This window comes from Argopecten irradians, chromosome 2 (genome assembly GCF_041381155.1).
Source record: "Argopecten irradians isolate NY chromosome 2, Ai_NY, whole genome shotgun sequence".
NCBI lineage: Eukaryota > Metazoa > Mollusca > Bivalvia > Pectinida > Pectinidae > Argopecten > Argopecten irradians.
In genome coordinates, this window is record NC_091135.1 from 21,233,341 (window position 1) to 21,252,721 (window position 19,381).

The 19,381-nt window shown below is 34.1% G+C and overlaps 1 protein-coding gene across 1 annotated transcript in view; it reads right to left on the minus strand.

Annotated features, from left to right (window-relative positions):
* The window catches only part of LOC138314793 (reversion-inducing cysteine-rich protein with Kazal motifs-like), an 87,801-nt gene that overhangs the window by 5,833 nt on the left and 62,587 nt on the right, over window positions 1-19,381 (minus strand). The window contains exons 6-22 of the mRNA XM_069255339.1: window positions 16,984-17,065; window positions 16,465-16,659; window positions 12,643-12,779; window positions 12,042-12,179; window positions 10,273-10,390; window positions 9,724-9,900; window positions 8,953-9,049; window positions 8,381-8,520; window positions 7,885-8,025; window positions 7,459-7,662; window positions 7,016-7,211; window positions 6,444-6,533; window positions 6,222-6,283; window positions 3,482-3,615; window positions 3,091-3,220; window positions 2,857-2,958; window positions 2,251-2,459 (exon numbers count right to left, since the gene is read on the minus strand). Coding sequence (XP_069111440.1) covers window positions 2,251-2,459; window positions 2,857-2,958; window positions 3,091-3,220; window positions 3,482-3,615; window positions 6,222-6,283; window positions 6,444-6,533; window positions 7,016-7,211; window positions 7,459-7,662; window positions 7,885-8,025; window positions 8,381-8,520; window positions 8,953-9,049; window positions 9,724-9,900; window positions 10,273-10,390; window positions 12,042-12,179; window positions 12,643-12,779; window positions 16,465-16,659; window positions 16,984-17,065 — 2,352 coding nt within the window. The remainder of the gene's footprint in view (window positions 1-2,250; window positions 2,460-2,856; window positions 2,959-3,090; window positions 3,221-3,481; window positions 3,616-6,221; window positions 6,284-6,443; window positions 6,534-7,015; window positions 7,212-7,458; window positions 7,663-7,884; window positions 8,026-8,380; window positions 8,521-8,952; window positions 9,050-9,723; window positions 9,901-10,272; window positions 10,391-12,041; window positions 12,180-12,642; window positions 12,780-16,464; window positions 16,660-16,983; window positions 17,066-19,381) is intronic.

The following is a 19,381-nucleotide window of genomic DNA, read 5'->3' on the forward strand; positions in this document are numbered from 1 at the left end:
TGAAAGATAAGGCGAAAATACACATTTAGTTTTAAATATGCTGCTATCAATATATAAAAGCGTATATACATGTATTGCAATAATGAATGATATTGACACACTTTATGGACTTGAAAAAAGTCAAAAGATAAATATACTTTGGTTAACCACATAATCAGATATTTTATAGAGCATCATATGACCATCTATTACATAAGTTAACAAGGACATAGTCATTCAGATCCCCCGCCAATGGAGATATCAAAGCTGAAGTAAGTTTGATTGTGGAGACTTATGTGTATAAAAAAAAAAAACCAGGAAAAAGGAAGTTGAGCTAAAGAAAGATGGAGTATAATTCAAGTAGAGCGGGGCTGCAATTGTTGAATCAGGTATACAGCCTTGACATTTGTTGGCGATAATTTTCCCGTTTTTTTTAAAATATTTTACTCCACGCAGTATTAAATTCAAGGTCTGTGTTGTCTAATGTCTTAAGATACATATATCATTCAAATTTGACCGCAGTTTTAAATTAGTATTTTCTTTCATCCACCAAATAACACTGCCACGAATATAATCCAAATGTTTTTCTTTCTTTTCTGGTAAGGGCAGATACAGCAAGGTGAATAGTTTTATGAATGTGAAGCATATAGGTAAAAAACTATTAACCTATTTACAACTAGTACAATGACAGTGTCATAAAGGGCCTAAAAAGAATGTGTCTATGAAGTTTCGTGGAAATATCTCTGCTGGTTTTAGAGTTATGCTCCGGAAATGAACCTGCTACAAAAATATGATATTTTCAGCAATGTTTCTATGGTTACAGAAAAAAAAGCGCAAAAAGTGAAAACCTAAAAATAGCAAAAGGCACTACTAGACCATAAGACCAATGTGTCTATGAAGTTTCATGGAAATATCTCTGCTGGTTTTAGAGTTGTGCTCCGGAAACGATTCTTACACAAAAATCTGCCATATTCAGCAATGTTTCCATGGTTACAGAAAAAAGTACAAAAAGTGAAAACCTTAAAATAGCAAAAGGCACTACTAGACCATAAGACTAATGTGCCTATGGAGTTCCGTGCATATATCTCAACCGGATTTCCAGTTAAGCGGAAACGAACCTAGTACAAAAATATGATATTTTCAGCAATGTTTCCATGGTTACGGAAAAAGTGCAAAAAATGAAAACCTAAAAATAGCAAAAGGCACTACTAGACAATAAGAACAATGTGTCTATGAAGTTTCATGGAAATATCTCTGCTGGTTTTAGAGTTGTGCTCCGGAAACGATTCTTACACAAAAATCTGCCATTTTCAGCAATGTTTCCATGGTTACAGAAAAAAGTACAAAAAGTGAAAACCTTAAAATAGCAAAAGGCACTACTAGACCATAAGACCAATGTGTCTATGAAGTTTCGTGGAAATATCTCTTCTAGTTTTAGAGAAATGCTCCGGAAACGAACCTGGTACAAAAATATGATATTTTCAGCAATGTTTCCACGGTTACGGAAAAAATGCAAAAAATGAAAACCTAAAAATAGCAAAAGGCACTACTAGACCATAAGACCAATGTGTGTATGAAGTTTCGTGGAAATATCTCTACTGGTTTTAGAGTTATGCTCCGGAAACCATTCGTACGGACGGACAGACGGACGGACGGACAGACGGACTGACGGAACCCATTTGTATATCCCCTGCCAACTTCATTGGGCGGGGGATAACAACATGAAGGGAGATAACTTTAGCTTCCTTATGCTAAGAGATACCCAAAAAACAAACATAACAGTGGTCTGTATCATAAATGTACGATACCCCAAGATATAATTCAACAATAATCAACATTTCTTAAAATAGAAATAACAGACAGGAAAGTTTACAATGGGTGATTGAGTACTTGTATTAGCTAGAATTATTTTACAGAAAATTCTTGCTTTCCTTGTATTATTTGTTGTCAAACATGACCAACACTTAGAAGGTTTCATGTGTTTTCAGGGTAACAATCCTTTTTAAATTGAGATTGCAACTTAACCCCAATTTGACCTAGATTTGTATTTATCTATATTTCATGTTGTCAGATAAAATTCCAAGTTCAGCTTATAATTTTAAGAAGCGATATGGTGAAGCTAGACAATTTTTGGAAGTGATATAGTGAAGCTAGATAAAGTTGCACATCATTACAATATTTACGGGATCCATGTACAGCAGATCCTTTCTTGTTATTTCTAGTTGTATGAAATTTTAGGTTTAATATTTCTGTTGTATCTCGGAGACTCACCAGTAGCATATTAGGGCGGGCTGCCACTGGAGCAACCAGGATGACAATGTCGTTTTCTACACTGAGGTAGCCATATAAGTCACACTGAACGACTGATAATTGTCGGGTTAGGATCAGCATGACGTCGGCCAATGTTATCACAGCATTATTCATGGCAGACGCTGCCACGTTCATCAGTTCCTGACTGTACACGATGCGAAGCTCCGCAGCTACAAAAAAACAAAAAACATAACAAAACATGTTTATTTTTTCTCTCTTTAAAATGCTAAATAAAATGAACTGGAGATGTCTTTGAGGCATAAATGCTCTGCTTTCTTTTGAAATTTGACATGACAACATGGACACAATAGGACATATAACAAAACAGGGATAACTTTATATGTCTCTATATCTCATTGTTTGGGAATAAAAAACATTGAGGCTATAGACAAGTTTCAAATTACCCTTCCATTAAGGCATAAAAGATTTTGTAAGACAAAGTTTTCATTCTAATATCAATACAAAAGTAGTGGTTATGGTTGAGTTGACCGAGCCTAAGATCAGAAAGTAGTATAAAGTCAAAACAGTCTTAACCAATCACAGATGATGTTACATAAAGTTACGTACCACAAACAGGACAGCAGCCTCCAGGTGGAGTGATGGGGCGGCACTGTTTTGGCCTCACAGGCCGGCATACTACATTCGCACAATTAGATGTGGTCAAATTCCCTGCAAAAGTTGAAAATCAACAATGAACAATAAATCATTGGAAAATCTTGAAGTATTTCTAAGTAATGATAGAACGAAATAACTACACTGTTAATTATTATAAATAGATCAGATGATTCTTCTGTGCCCTACCTGAGTACATTCCGACAGCTCGACACTGGCCCACATAGTCCACAGTCGTACGATCAGCCAACGCAGCACACTCACTATTGTACGACTCTCCATTGTGCCCACACACCACCCCATTTTCAGAACAGTATTTCTGCAACCATGGAAATAGATTAAATTTTAAATCACACTATGTATAGTATTATGGTACATGTAAATAAAACTTCAAAGCCCTATATTTTGCTATTAGTGAAACAATCAGAACAGATTCAATTGTAGACATTTTAATTTGGAAATTGAAGAACTTTGTTGGGAAATTAGTCTACAAATTATCAAAAAAGTTTATAATAGAAGTCAGACAGCTTTTGATCTGCACCAAAATGAAATTTAAAACTAAACAAACTAAATTTATTACCTGACAGTGCCCCCTGTAGGCCAGCCTCTTTTTCTTGGCCAGGAGGAGACAAATATTGGTGTATTCATCATTATCTGTGTCACACACTGGTTCGTGGTCGTGGCGTTCACACTGGTCAATACCCATCACTGGCACTATAAAACAACAGAAACATTACCTTTATATCTATTCTATACGGAATGGTCAAACTATGGAACATCAGAAACATTACCTTTATATCTATTCTATACGGAATGGTCAAACTCTAGAACATCAGAAACATTACCTTTATATCTATTCTATACGGAATGGTCAAACCATAGAACATCAGAAACATTACCTTTATATCTATTCTATACAGACTGGTCAAACTATGGAACATCAGAAACATTACCTTTATATCTATTCTATACAGACTGGTCAAACTATAGAACATCAGAAACATTACCTTTATATCTATTCTATACAGACTGGTCAAACCATAGAACATCAGAAACATTACCTTTATATCTATTCTATACGGAATGGTCAAACCATAGAATATCAGAAACATTACCTCTATATCTATTCTATACGGACTGGTCAAACTATAGAACATCAGAAACATTACCTTTATATCTATTCTATACAGACTGGTCAAACTATAGAACATCAGAAACATTACCTTTATATCTATTCTATACGGAATGGTCAAACTATAGAACATCAGAAACATTACCTTTATATCTATTCTATACAGACTGGTCAAACTATAGAACATCAGAAACATTACCTTTATATCTATTCTATACGGAATGGTCAAACTATAGAACATCAGAAACATTACCATCTATTCTATACAGAATGGTCAAACTATAGAACATAAGAAACATTACCTTTATATCTATTCTATACGGAATGGTCAAACTATAGAACATCAGAAACATTACCTTTATATCTATTCTATACAGAATGGTCAAACTATAGAACATCAGAAACATTACCTTTATATCTATTCTATACAGAATGGTCAAACTATAGAACATCAGAAACATTACCTTTATATCTATTCTATACAGAATGGTCAAACTATAGAACATCAGAAACATTACCTTTATATCTATTCTATACGGAATGGTCAAACTATAAAACAACAGAAACATTACCTTTATATCTATTCTATACGGACTGGTCAAACTATAGAACATCAGAAACATTACCTTTATATCTATTCTATACGGACTGGTCAAACTATAGAACATCAGAAACATTACCTTTATATCTATTCTATATAGACTGGTCAAACTATAGAACATCAGAAACATTTCCTTTATATCTATTCTATACGGACTGGTCAAACTATAGAACATCAGAAACATTACCTTTATATCTATTCTATACGGACTGGTCAAACTATAGAACATCAGAAACATTTCCTTTATATCTATTCTTTACAGACTGGTCAAACTATAGAACATCAGAAACATTACCTTTATATCTATTCTATACGGAATGGTCAAACTATAGAACATCAGAAACATTACCTTTATATCTTCTATACGGAATGGTCAAACTATAAAACAACAGAAGCATTACCTGTATATCTATTCTATACGGAATGGTCAAACTATAGAATATCAGAAACATTTCCTTTATATCTATTCTATACGGAATGGTCAAACTATAGAACATCAGAAACATTACCTTTATATCTATTCTATACAGACTGGTCAAACTATAGAACATCAGAAACATTACCTTTATATCTATTCTATACGGAATGGTCAAACTATAGAACATCAGAAACATTTCCTTTATATCTATTCTATACGGAATGGTCAAACTATAAAACAACAGAAACATTACCTTTATATCTATTCTATACGGACTGGTCAAACTATAGAACATCAGAAACATTACCTTTATATCTATTCTATACGGAATGGTCAAACCATAGAATATCAGAAACATTACCTTTATATCTATTCTATACAGACTGGTCAAACTATAGAACATCAGAAACATTTCCTTTATATCTATTCTATATAGACTGGTCAAACTATAGAACATCAGAAACATTTCCTTTATATCTATTCTATACAGACTGGTCAAACTATAGAACATCAGAAACATTTCCTTTATATCTATTCTATACGGAATGGTCAAACTATAGAATATCAGAAACATTACCTTTATATCTATTCTATACGGAATGGTCAAACTATAGAACATCAGAAACATTACCTTTATATCTATTCTATACGGACTGGTCAAACTATAGAACATCAGAAACATTACCTTTATATCTATTCTATACGGACTGGTCAAACTATAGAACATCAGAAACATTACCTTTATATCTATTCTATACGGAATGGTCAAACTATAGAACATCAGAAACATTACCTTTATATCTATTCTATACAGACTGGTCAAACTATAGAATATCAGAAACATTACCTTTATATTTATTCTATACGGAATGGTCAAACTATAAAACATCAGAAACATTACCTTTATATCTATTCTATACGGAATGGTCAAACTATAGAACATCAGAAACATTACCTTTATATCTATTCTATACGGAATGGTCAAACCAAAAAAGATTCTCATCACCTTGAGGAAAATCCTGAACTATTTACAAAGATTACCACATGGAAAAACATGTTTTTGTTGTAAAAATATATTTGGTAAACCTATCAATACAAGTTCTTTATATGATTTGTAACATGATATTACCAAATGATTACATTTTGATAATATCTACACATATACCTACCACATTCATACTGGTCACATCCACTGGTATTACTTAGACAAACCCGTCTCTTTGGCATACATCTGAAACATAACCCTTTATTTAATAAGTCACCAAAAAATTAGTTTAACCAATATCAAATGTTCATTTCTAAGGTTTTTAAACACAAAGCATCCGAAAAACTGTCATGAATTTTGTTAAAAATCTTGACTGCAGTATTTATCAAGTAAAAATTGTTTTTACCTGTACTCATCACCACAAGGGTTGTCAGCACAAGGGTCCACGCTAGCACATGTACCAGGGATGATTTCCTGGCTTCGTAGTTTGGCACACCTTGTAAATCAAACAAGACGAAAGTCAACATACAGTACATGTCTTGTTATTTATTTACTACTTTCTATATAGAAGGGACTTTGAGGGCACAGTGAACATTCCCTTTTCATTTATCTTTAATTAAATTGCCTGAGATGAATTTCAAAAAAGTTTTCAAAGATCATGATAGAGTTGACGTCGTGTAAAACATTTTTGATTATAAAAGAATTTAACAATTTGAAAATGTTTTTATTACAAATGCCAATTTTACAAGTCCTATTAGTAGAATTTTTATAAACTACAAACTTCGTTGTGTTGATGTCCTAGCTAAAAATCTAAATAACTTTCGGATGTTCCCATTTTACTACCGGAAGAAACCTGAAATCATGAAGAAAAGCAACTGCCTAATGTATGCTTCAATCTAATAACCTTGAGGTGAAGGGCTACTTAGGCCAGAAAACATAACCAAGCAAGGCCTACCAACAGTGTGGTGAGCTACTTACTTCTGGGCCATACACCTGTTAGGATAAGTCTTTCCATTAAGTCCACATTGCGGTGAGAAGCTAGGGACACAATCACATGGTAACCCCGTCAGTCCTTCCGAGACCGACTCCGGCGGACAGCGATGCTGAGAACACAGGACTTGACCCGAGTTACAGATACAGTGGTTACAGTCTATCTTAAAATGTTCTCCATGCTCTGAAAAAGAAATTAAAGATATTTTTTATCATCATTCACAAGTATGGTACTGGCACATATGCTTTTATTTATTTTTTTTTTTAATCTTTTATTTACTGATAAATTGATATGTGAATATACCTACTAAAAGAGAAATTTGAGGATATGGAACATATATAAATTAAATTTCCTTATACAGAAGTCAATTGTCAATATAAGTGAAAATCTAGGATGACATGTGAGTGTGGATGTAAGTGATCAAACATACTTTTTCTGCCTTTGCTGGTATTACAGGAGTCACGTTGGATACATGGGATCCGTTTGCAGTTGTCCAGGTTGTTATGGTGTCTACACTGACACACACGGTAGTGCATACACTGGGCGTTACCATGGAAATCCTTCCCAGCATCAGGAATACGAACGTAGGTGTTCTTGGGAACGTACATATTGGTTACGGCACCCATACCACAGGCTGCAAGTAGAAAATGGAACTTTGAAATTTACCTGTCTATTCAAAAATATCAAAACAATTTTTAAGATCGTTTCCACAGTAATGTTTTAAGTTATGATTAAACTTGATCTGTAAAACAAAGATAAAGTGGTCTTCTGATGATACATGTACAACTTAACTGAAGGAAGATATTGGCATCAGGGTGCCTTCATTTATGATGTTAATACATTTGGAATGACTTACCATTATGACAGACGTAAGGAAGACAGATCTCGGGGTGCCTACATTTACGGCGGTTGATCCAGCACACCTGGTTGTCATCACAAGGGTTAGGGTTACAAGGACTAGTTATAACATGGCCGTGGTGTTTATGAGGACTCTCAGCTGTAAGTCAAAATCAAATCATCATAGGAATCAGTTTGCAGTGAAAGAGAATTTTCAATCATTTTGTACAAAAAAACATTTTTACTATAACAAAAAACTGTATATATTGGTATACCAGTAGATATATACATGTGCATAAAGAATGCATTACAATTTGTCTTGGAACATAATGTTTCTGATAGGAATACAGGCACCAATTTTTGGAATCCCCCTCGCACAGAGTAACACCAATTACTTACAATAATGTATAAATGTATTTACTAATATTTTTAAATGAAATACAGGCATCTGTTCTTGTGGGACACCGTTGACAGGTTGAAAATGTTACCAGTTCCTTTTGATAATGTATACTTACACAGATACTTTTTGACAGAGATACAGGCGCCATTTTTGGAGTCACCGGGAGACAGAGTGTTACAAAGAAGTTGTAGTGTATGTCCAGGCTTCATACGGCTGTGGTCCACACACTGGTTCAGAATATGGAAACAGTCCTCCCTGCAAAAACAACAACATTTGTTCATGATTTCATCTACTTCTGTAAACTGAAAATTCTAATTTGAGCATTCATGTAAAAACAAAATATATGATTTTATTAAAAAGAATTAAATACTTATTACATATTTTTTTATGAAGTGTAGGGTAAAAAAAACACCCATCTTTTTTTATTAAGCATCAAAATTAATTGCACATTAATTGTTCATATCTGCTTAAACCAAGTTTAAAGTTGCCTTCTATGCTGTTTGCATTAGGCCAAAAAAATATATGTCTGTTTAGGGTAACATTGGCAAAGAAAATAGGGTCAGTAGGTTAGGAGTTTGGTTTTTTTTTTTCACTCTAAAATAATGGCCGGAACCATTAGTTTGAGATCGAAATCCTGACTTTTAAAATTTTTTTCGTAGAAAAGCGGGGAAAAAAATTATATATTACCTGCACAGAGGGAGTGGAGTGGCCCTCCTGTTACATGGCTTGATCTGTAGGGCACACACCAGGGCCTTCCACATCTCTGGTTCACACTCACGGATATCTATCAAACAAACAAATAATTCAAATTGTCTCTTCTATAATTTTTTTTTTTTTTTTTTTTTTTTTTAAATATGACATGCACGGACATATTTGTCATTAAGTCTTTTTACAACAAATTATCTGTTTAAAAAGATAAAGGTGTTGGTATACTGTGTGAAGATTTTTATAAAGGCTATATAGATTGGCCATGCTAGAATAGATTGGCCATGCTAGTATATATGAAGGGTTTATACTAAAGCAAATGAATTGTTGCTTATTAAAGACATTTGTCTTTGGTTTTGAATTAAGATGAGAAATACAAAAAATTCAAACTTTTTCAAATATCAAAAATTCTTAAAATATGATGGACTTTTGTCAGTCAAAATTCCATTCATTTTTGGAAAATTGATACTTGAAAATTGATAGTTGATTAGTAACAATTTTCTTACAGAAATGACACGGAGAAAAGATCTTACACATGTGAAAACAAATTAATACAGATTCATGATCTATTTAAAAACCTCTGCATGTCACAAACCTATACTGGTATTCTATTTCGATACCATGCTTTTGTAACACATCTATTTATTGTTAGCAGAATAACATGGTCCATTTGAGTACCCTCCACATAAACAACAATCAATCACTTCCATCCCAGATATACCACAATACTGCCAATCAGATAGTTGTTCTCACCTTTGACAGGAATAGACATCTGAGGAAGTCTAATCGTGCCATTTTGCCAGCTTGTCAGACTCTCGCGTGCCGCTATGTCTGCCTGGGCGTTACAACTCCGAAACAACTCAGTGGGTCGACTGTTGAAGTTGGAACAGAAGTTGAGGCCATCACAGCCAAGCTGGCATGGTTCTTCCACTGTAAAATTGAACATTGTATTACTAAAACCAAAGGAAATCTGAAGGATATTATTTCTATAAGCTTGACATGCTGATCTCAACCTTTTGTTGACTTTTACCAATGGTCATTGGAATAAAATCAGATATATAGCTTTATACCAGGATACTATATGATAAAATCAATCAAAATGTTTAATGAGTCATGGATCTATAGCATAAACTAAGAATCTTTTTCATATATAAAAAATATAAATATTTATATATATTGAGTATAAAACAAAGCAACAACCAGCTTGGTATCATTATAAGATTTTTTTTTTTTTTAATTAGTGTAACTTCCTGACAGATGATTAATTAATATATAACCCCCTAATCAGTATAATTGACTGACCTTCTGCCATACAGGAAAGCATGGGACCTTCCATTATGACATCCAATACAGGTGCTGCTAAACTCTGACATTTGGTGTTGAAGTCATCCCAGGTGTTGGCCCAATCGGTACTAAAAGTCTGCAACAGAGAAAAGTTCACATCATAGCCAGTGGGAAATGTCAACTTCACTTCATACATATGGGTTTTCTCAGTTGATTTTATTTGATCAAAAGAACAAAGGAATACAATTTTTTTCTGATTTCTGTGCCTATGTGTGATGATAGATGTGTAATATAATTGAAATTAGTCAAAACTTCAGTTTGGATGTGATGATGTATCCTAGTCCGCTAAACCTGCCTATATAATTAGGCTTTTTTTTAATTTTTTTTTTTTTTTTGCCTAATATATAGTCAGCTCGCGGTACCTCTTAAAAATGTGAAATCGTAGGCCAGATTTGGCCTACGCTACGTCAGCGGCATATTTCTAATATATCGTCCATGCAATGTCGGGAAAACGTACACATACCTTTATATTGGGATCTTATGTACTCCTTTGCCCCCATGTTACATCCCATTTATGAAATTAAACAACTGTGTACAATGAAATACTTCCGAGACCCTTCTATTTCACACATTTGTAATGGCCGCCGTATACACATTTAGTAGAGCAAACGGCAGCCAATCAACTTCGCTTCCGGTTTTATTTTTAAATATCCACGTGTAGTTGAAAGATAAACAAAATGCTAGCCAGTTAGAGTTTTTAAAGTAAAATCATGGTCGACATACACGACATGTTGTCAAATATTCAAATTGAACACGACTATTGCTGGTACCGCATAACTTTCGCGATATTCACGTTGCATATACATGTAGCATATACACGGTAGAATTTTGTTTATCTTTCAACTACACGTGGATATTTAAAAATAAAACCGGAAGCGAAGTTGATTGGCTGCCGTTTGCTCTACTAAATGTGTATACGGCGGCCATTACAAATGTGTGAAATAGAAGGGTCTCGGAAGTATTTCATTGTACACAGTTGTTTAATTTCATAAATGGGATGTAACATGGGGGCAAAGGAGTACATAAGATCCCAATATAAAGGTATGTGTACGTTTTCCCGGCATTGCATGGACGATATATTAGAAATATGCCGCTGACGTAGCGTAGGCCAAATCTGGCCTACGATTTCACATTTTTAAGAGGTACCGCGAGCTGACTATATATTAGGCAAAAAAAAAAAAAAAAATAAAAAAGCCTAATAATATAGGCAGGTTTAGCGGACTAGATGTATCCTTGCAAATATATTTCCTGAATCACAAACATTTATGAGAACTAAGTACTGCCAGCCATTTGGCTTTTTTTTTTTTTTTAATGTCACTTTGATAGCAAAGGTCTTCCAAACAGGTATCAGCTTCTTGTATTGGAGGAAGAGAATTAGGGATCACAGTAAAAAATGTTCAACCTATCAAGGTGAAAACCTGACATAAAATGTTGTTAATGTAAATCACCTTAATTCCTTAGTGTGAAGAGATGCACTAACACTTCAATATAACATTGAGAATGATATGATTTACAATCATTTCTGTATTTTCATATTACAAAGTTATCTGCCCTTGTGAGTAGGAACAAATTGTTATATCATGTTTCTTTAGTGTGATGACATATTTTTCAGAGAAGCTATGTAATTTTTGCACACAAAGTAATGATGTCACAATCGATACCTATACCTGCATGGGAGATAACTCTTTAATATACAAAGATGGAATATATAGATATGTGTTACTCACCCTCGAGCAGAGGTTGCGACAGGCTAAGGTGTTGGCTTTGGAGCAGCACTGTAACCTGGCACCATCTATAATGTTCCTCTCCATATCGACATCGTCTTCGGTGTTTGTGTTCAGAAGGAAGCAAGCCCACAATGGATCCTTCATTGATGGTACAACATTAGTAATGATTAAATGGAACTTTTATGGATCCAAGGACCATATCATAATATTAAATCAAGATCTGCATCAGTCTCTAAAATATCAAAATTGTCAAAAAAATTTGGCTGGATTATTTTGTCTCTAGGACATGTTGAAATCTGAAGTATCACACTAGGGGGAGATAATCTAGTAATAAAATCAAGCTATGAAATTTGTTTCCAAAACCTTATGGTCTGATGGCCTGTCTACATTAAATCTATAGTTACACCAAATTCTAAAACTCCAGATAACACCCATATAATGGAATGACAGGTGTTTATTAAAACTTTCAAAATTCTTACTATTTCACACCAACTATCGAATTCTTACACACAAATTCTGATAGAAAATAGATGATCTATTTATCAAGTAAGTTCAAATGGTTTAAAAAATGAAGAATTTTCTCATCTTGTGAAAACCTTACACTATGAATTTTTGGAGCGCCACAACTCTTAACAAGCTTCTCCATGAAAACGTTCTCCTGATAGCGTAGTCTTATCCCTTCAATGCAGGTACTCCGGCACTCTGAATCTGCAGGAGCTTCATAGCAACATGGCAAACCTGGTAATACAGTAAAAATAAAAATATTCAAAGGTATTCAAAACTGGAATCATTGTCCAGGAGATAAACTTATACCCCATATCCCCCCTCTGTTTTGTAACAAAGGGGCATAACTCTTACTGAGTGTACACATCTTTATTGTCAAAGGATTCTATATTGCCATCAAGTTTCATTTGTTTAGGAGGAGAAACCGTCAATCCAGTATACCCCCTCCCCCATAAATTTGTTGCGTGGTGTTGGTGGGTGGGGGTAGAACCTGAAAACATCAAAGACATAAATAGCCATATATATCCTTATGAATAGGACAATTTTTACATTCTACATCTTAATATTACATATCATTAAAATATTCAGAATTGTACTTTATTTCATTCAGTTACATATTTTAAAAAGAAAAAAAAACAAAACACCATTTTAATTTTGATAATACCAGACTAACTTTTGGGCGTTGACATTCCATTTAACTTAACAGAGATAAAACGCCCACTATCCAATACTGAATGAAATTACATGAACAATTAATTTACACATACAATGTAATTGCCTCTGAACTACAGACCTTACAAATATTGTCTAAAGCTAATTTGAAACGAAACTTGAGTAATATGTTAATAAAGAAATTTAAAATGAAAATGTAATCAGGAAATACTTTCACATTTTGCAATGTGACATGATTGTTTTAGCGATAGGAGTCAACAATTTATTCCTGATCTAGCCCCAATATTAGATTTTGCAGATGGTATATTGGCGGGTGGGAGATAAATACAAGGGTCTGTTTGTATTCTAGCAATGCCAGCCCTATATGCCAGTAACTCATTAAAACTAAGAAGTCTCTCTGCCCAAACACATGTTCTACATACATGGCGATATGCTTGTGTAAACAAATAAATCTTCCAAAACAAACTACTTCCGCTTATATTGTACAACCCCACACATTCAGGCCCCAAGTGTTTGGCGATTGCTCGGTGCATTTAGAAATTAATGAGAGCCGAGACCCTTACTTCAACACCATATGGTTTTTTCAATACCTGTAGGAGCCCTGATCTAGCTCAAACATATGCTTGACATGTCAATTAAAATATTGATCCGACTCATTAATACTCTTGACAACTGTTCCAACTCTTTACTGTGTTCATATTGTCGAATTTTGGTTGTCAATTAAAAGCCAGCAATCTTTGTCTGGAAAAATATGCTCTTTTTAGAAATTAAATTGCTGCAGAAAAATTCTCTGCTGTCAAGATGGATCAGATAAACAAATCATAATTTTGTATACACAAAAACTACCAGCTGAGCCAAAACACTTAAGACGCCTCTCAGTGACTCTGTACACTCCAATCTGTTGTCTCCGTTCAAACTAGATTTCTTTTTTTTTCAATGCAAACAAAACAATTTTGATCATCATATGAAAAATATTCATACATACAAAACTAATTTCTATACAATTTTAAATTTTTGACAAATATAATTGTTATTTAATGAACCGCAAAACAAAATATCAGTAATTAGAAGAAGAAAAAAATGTCAAAACCATGTAACAATTAATCAAAGTAATTCTTTCTTGAAAACTCTTCAACCAAAGATCAAAGTCTAACTTCATAATTATTTTGTCTGTACAATTATCAGACTTAATCACTCAGAAGAGTTGCACATCCATTTCTAGATTAATTTGATAACGAAGTACCAAACAAAGACTTTCCTACTCAACATATCAATATTTTTCTAAAGATTAGCACACATCCAGACAAGAATTGTAAGCGTGTTATCATAAGTGAGCAGGAATAAAGGTTAACATCATGAAGTATCAATACAGATTTCAAATTTTGTATAATTATCACCAGATATTTATACATTGTACATGAATATTTCTGTTTATCAAATACTAGATTTTAAAGAATTGTAACGTGGCAAAGTCAACTTTTCACTTTCATTTGAAAAAAAAATCCCAAATGATCCAAATTTGTTTATAACAGATGTATCATAGTGGAAATTGTGGGAACAGAATCATGAGAAATCATATTTTTTGAAAATGGTGTAATTTTTTTTAGAACCAAACAGCTATTCAACCAGCAATTCTAGCTTAGACATATCTACAGCTGAAGAAACTGGCTCCTGGGGATGAAGCTTTAGAATCAGGTGTGTTAAAATGAGCGTTGATGACAGATATCCAGACAAGAGTTGAGTTCTGTAGGGCATCTGTCAGTGAATTGCTGTTCCTACTCAATATAAAGTCTAATTGAAGACACTACTTCTAAATCCTACCCCTTATCTATACATGACGGAGTCTCACCATTAAACAAATCTTCTGGGTTCTACATCTCTACAAAACAGATCTGTTCTTCTCTAAATTCTGGCAGTTACATTTATCCCATACGGATGTAGACAGGATTCTGTCAATGTACAATATCGGTGAATTACCTCCCCTGCTTCCCAGCACCCCTGGAGGCAGATGGTATATAGCCATGCCCAATACAAGCCTATTATTTAAATCTGTGCTTTCTTTCTGCCAGAGTTCCTCCCAGTTTTAGTTCACGGTTATTACTTTTCCGCCATCATTATCCAAATATTTTTCTTTCTCAGCATGGAAAATTCCTGATTTTTTTTACTATTTCGGTCCAAACATATCATGCCTGAATAACTATGGTGTAGTTCTTCTTACAGCATAGTTAGTCAGCAACTCAAAAACACAATTATTCATGGTATGTTAACAATATCTTTTTGACTTTTGACCGCTCTTTTTTCTTAAGTTCTAAAATAAACTATTGTCTTTTTAAGATACATGATACATTTTTAAAGCTCAAAATATGCGACAAAATTTTAAAAACAAATTTGTTTTATGGAGCTGACAAATCTTACAAGAATTTTTCAGAAATATTCCTAATTCATGAGAACAAGCCTTGTTCTTTCTTGGTGAAAACACAAATCAAGACTAACAAGTTGTATAGAATTTGGATCCTCCAAAGTTCAAATACTATGTACAATAACAAAAATGGCTATTTTAAAAACATCCCACGATTTTTTTAAAATAGACCAAAAATATATACAAATTGCAAAAACAACAAATATTGTGGCAACTGTACAAATTAGAGGTGTTAATAGACCCAACTACTTGTAATGACAGGAACGCCGTGTGATAGATGGTACTCTTTTTCAAAGGTATAATGAATCAAAGTGTAAAACTCCAAGATAATAAAGCAGATAGAAATGGCTGCTGTTCAAACGAACCTAAGTAAAGCAACTACATTTGAAAAAGTAGCATTTTGCAACTTTTTATAACAATAACATCAAATACAATTACATGTAATAGGAGTATACTGATGCCCTCGCTGTTCAAGAATTAGTTAGATTCTCCAGACCATGGTCAAACAGAGAAGGAAATCCATAGTTCCTGTTCATGATTTAAGTATTACAGGATACAGTATATCTAGTGCTGGACTAATTTTCAATTTTACACAATAAACCCAAATGGTACATCAACATTCAGGAGCAATAGATCATTAACACATATTTGTTGTGGACTTTTGGAATAATTTGTAACATTCTCAACATCTATCAATTGATACATGGCTAACTATCACTAGTCTGATCATTCTGAATTCTGGAAGGCTCCCCATGCTCTAATATTGAATATGGCTTGGACACCTGTTTTAAAACAACATAACAAAATCAAATAAATCTGGTGACTTACTCAGCTCAGGATCACTTTCTCTTACTGGACGATGACGGTTCTGGACACACTGCATGATGGGCTGGTTGACACCATGACATTGTTTTCGTATGATGTGGCGTTGTTTTTGTCGACCGAGACCCGATACCATATGTGTGCCACGACATATTAGGTGACAGTTGTAACTATTAGCTGACCTGCAGCAATGTTCCGCATCTAACAGAAATCAAAATGCATAAGATAAAATGTGACAACTTCAAATCGTAACAATAATAAAGAGTTAAAAAGCTTCAGTTTATTCTAATGATAGATAATAACTTGCATTATCTCCACCAATTACCATTGAGACTTGTAACATCCCTATTTCTGATGTACAGTCATAAGGTTGATAGTTTGTATTATAACGCAGTTTGATAAGGTTCATACTTTCTTAAATCATCAAATATATCCTGTTATTCCAATAGACTTTTCATCTCTGACAAGTTAAGAATTGGCAACTCCTAAAAGGAATACAAGGTACATAACTCTGGTTTTACTTACCTCCATGTTTTTCTATACATTTATATAATTTGGTTTCTGTACTTTGACTACAGTTCCTCACAAGTTCTCGGACACTAGTGGCCTGAAACAAAACAAAAAAGAAATAGATAAAACAACTTATCTATCAGAAAATATTTTAATTACGTAAATATCATTTCCATGTTCCTTTGTCAATATTATCAGGTCAGGATGGACATGATATTATGGCAGATGACCCAAAGTGACCATTGATAAGCCCGAAAGAGTATAAGCAGTCCTGAAGGACCCATGTTACTTGAAACCCATGCAATAACCATCACATACATCTACCACAGAAGGAAATTGTTTCATCATTCAGTTTTTACCCAGATAACCTTCAGCAACAACCTAATCGTTTCTGATAATATTACTTTGAGATAACCCTTTAATTAGTAACAATGGAACTATTACTTCAGTAGGAACGTCTATGTAACCTCCAAATCCAACTTTTCATTAAAACATACACATGTTTATGTACATGACCATTGACTTGGACACACTATTTTCATAGGATAGTGATAAACCCTTAGCATTGCCTTTTGTCTCTCCCCTAAATCTGACCCTATCTCATTCTTTTCCATTGCATTTGACCTATTATCAAGGATAGCCACTGTCTCTTCATTTCCATGAACTGACCCCCCCCCCTTTCCTATTGACATTCCACAGGAAGTCACCCTCCTCCCAGTAGTAGGGCCGGCCCAGTCTAATGATCCGACATTCATCTCCCTGTTATTTACCCCCCTATTGTTGTAAGCCTTTATTCAATCCTGTTGCTTATGACAACAGTGTTTTCAATTCCTCAAAAATTATCAGGCAATACAACCTTTCATTATAACCGCTTCTCCTCCAACAAAATCTCAGCGGAGCGTATACTTATAGCTATTAAAGTGGGACTCTAATCTGTGTATGCCTCCATCAGGTAGAAATGCTGCTTTACAAACCAATCTAATGGGCTGCCAAACAGTCTTACCACTACCGAGAGCCACAGGGGGAGGCCAAGTTCCGTCAGTGCATATCTTTAAAATGCCATAATAACCGCAATACTCTATCCCGTTTTTGTGATTTGCTAAGACTTGTTCATATTAAGAAGAGCTGCAGGGACAGACATTTGGAAGCATGATACAAAATTTCAATTTGGTTTTTGTCCCTTGTCTAACGTAGCATTTATAAATTGTATAGACATCTTGTACTTTAGTAGACAACTTCTAATGCTACTGCCATAATGCAGTCTCAAAATTATCTGTTATGACTTTTTAACGTGTATTTTAAAAGCTGTCGAAATCGGAAAGATAGAGACCAAGTTATTGTAATTTTCAATTAAACTTTAAAACCAATTTTTTTGCATGAAAATTTGCAGAATTTCTCGTAAAAATTTAATATGCTTCAGTGTAAATCTATAATCTGGTGCCACCACGTCCTAAAGTTACTTGCAAAGCCTTAATCAAAGATAAACTGAACACCTTTTAACACAATACAGACATCCTTACTATCAGAGTAATAATATTCCTGCCCAAATTGGTTGCGTTTATATTATACTAATGTAATAATAAGTCTTTTTGGGGTGTCTATTCTACTAATGTATACTAATGTAATAATCAATTTTGTTAAAGGTTCGTAATAACAATTTGTAATAACTCCTCACGAACAATTAACTTCCCCCGCCTGAGCGTCCCCGCCCCCTCTTTCTTATTTGCCCTCTTCTGTTTCTCTTAGAAAGACGTGAGTGTCTCCTCAGCCTTATTTCTGAGCTAGACTGGTACCTAACTTTGCTATGGAAACCAAAAACACATCTCAAAAGAACAGAAATATGCAGACATAGAGAAAGCTATATATTATAGCACTTTGGTAAAGACAAACATAACAATCATTCACTACCATCCTACCCAACTAAAGTAAACATACATAGGACTCAGATGCATTTCATTGAAAGGTCAAAGGTCAAGGCTTCATTATCCCAGAAAGTCCCAAAATTAATAGGAGCTGTCTAAGTGTGAAGTATTATGTAGTATACTGGTATACAGGGCTGTCAATCATATCTCCGAGATACCAGATACATAGAGAGAACTCCAGTCGATTCCCTACACAGTCAATTTACATACAGATATTATCTCCTATAAACACGTAAAAAAGTATTCATAACATCCACGCAGAAACACATAAATCTACTTCAGAAAGTATATCTGAAAATTTCAGCCAATATTTTAGTTAACCCTCCGAATGAAATTTCTTTTGACATCTTCGTTGGACATATATGCATAAAATGGCAGAGAAAAATGCCCCGAAACACAACATCTGCCACAATACAAGCAAATAACCGAATACCATCTGACGTGAACCTGTCAAACAGAGTTAGAATCACAGAAGTGAGGAAGGGGGGAAA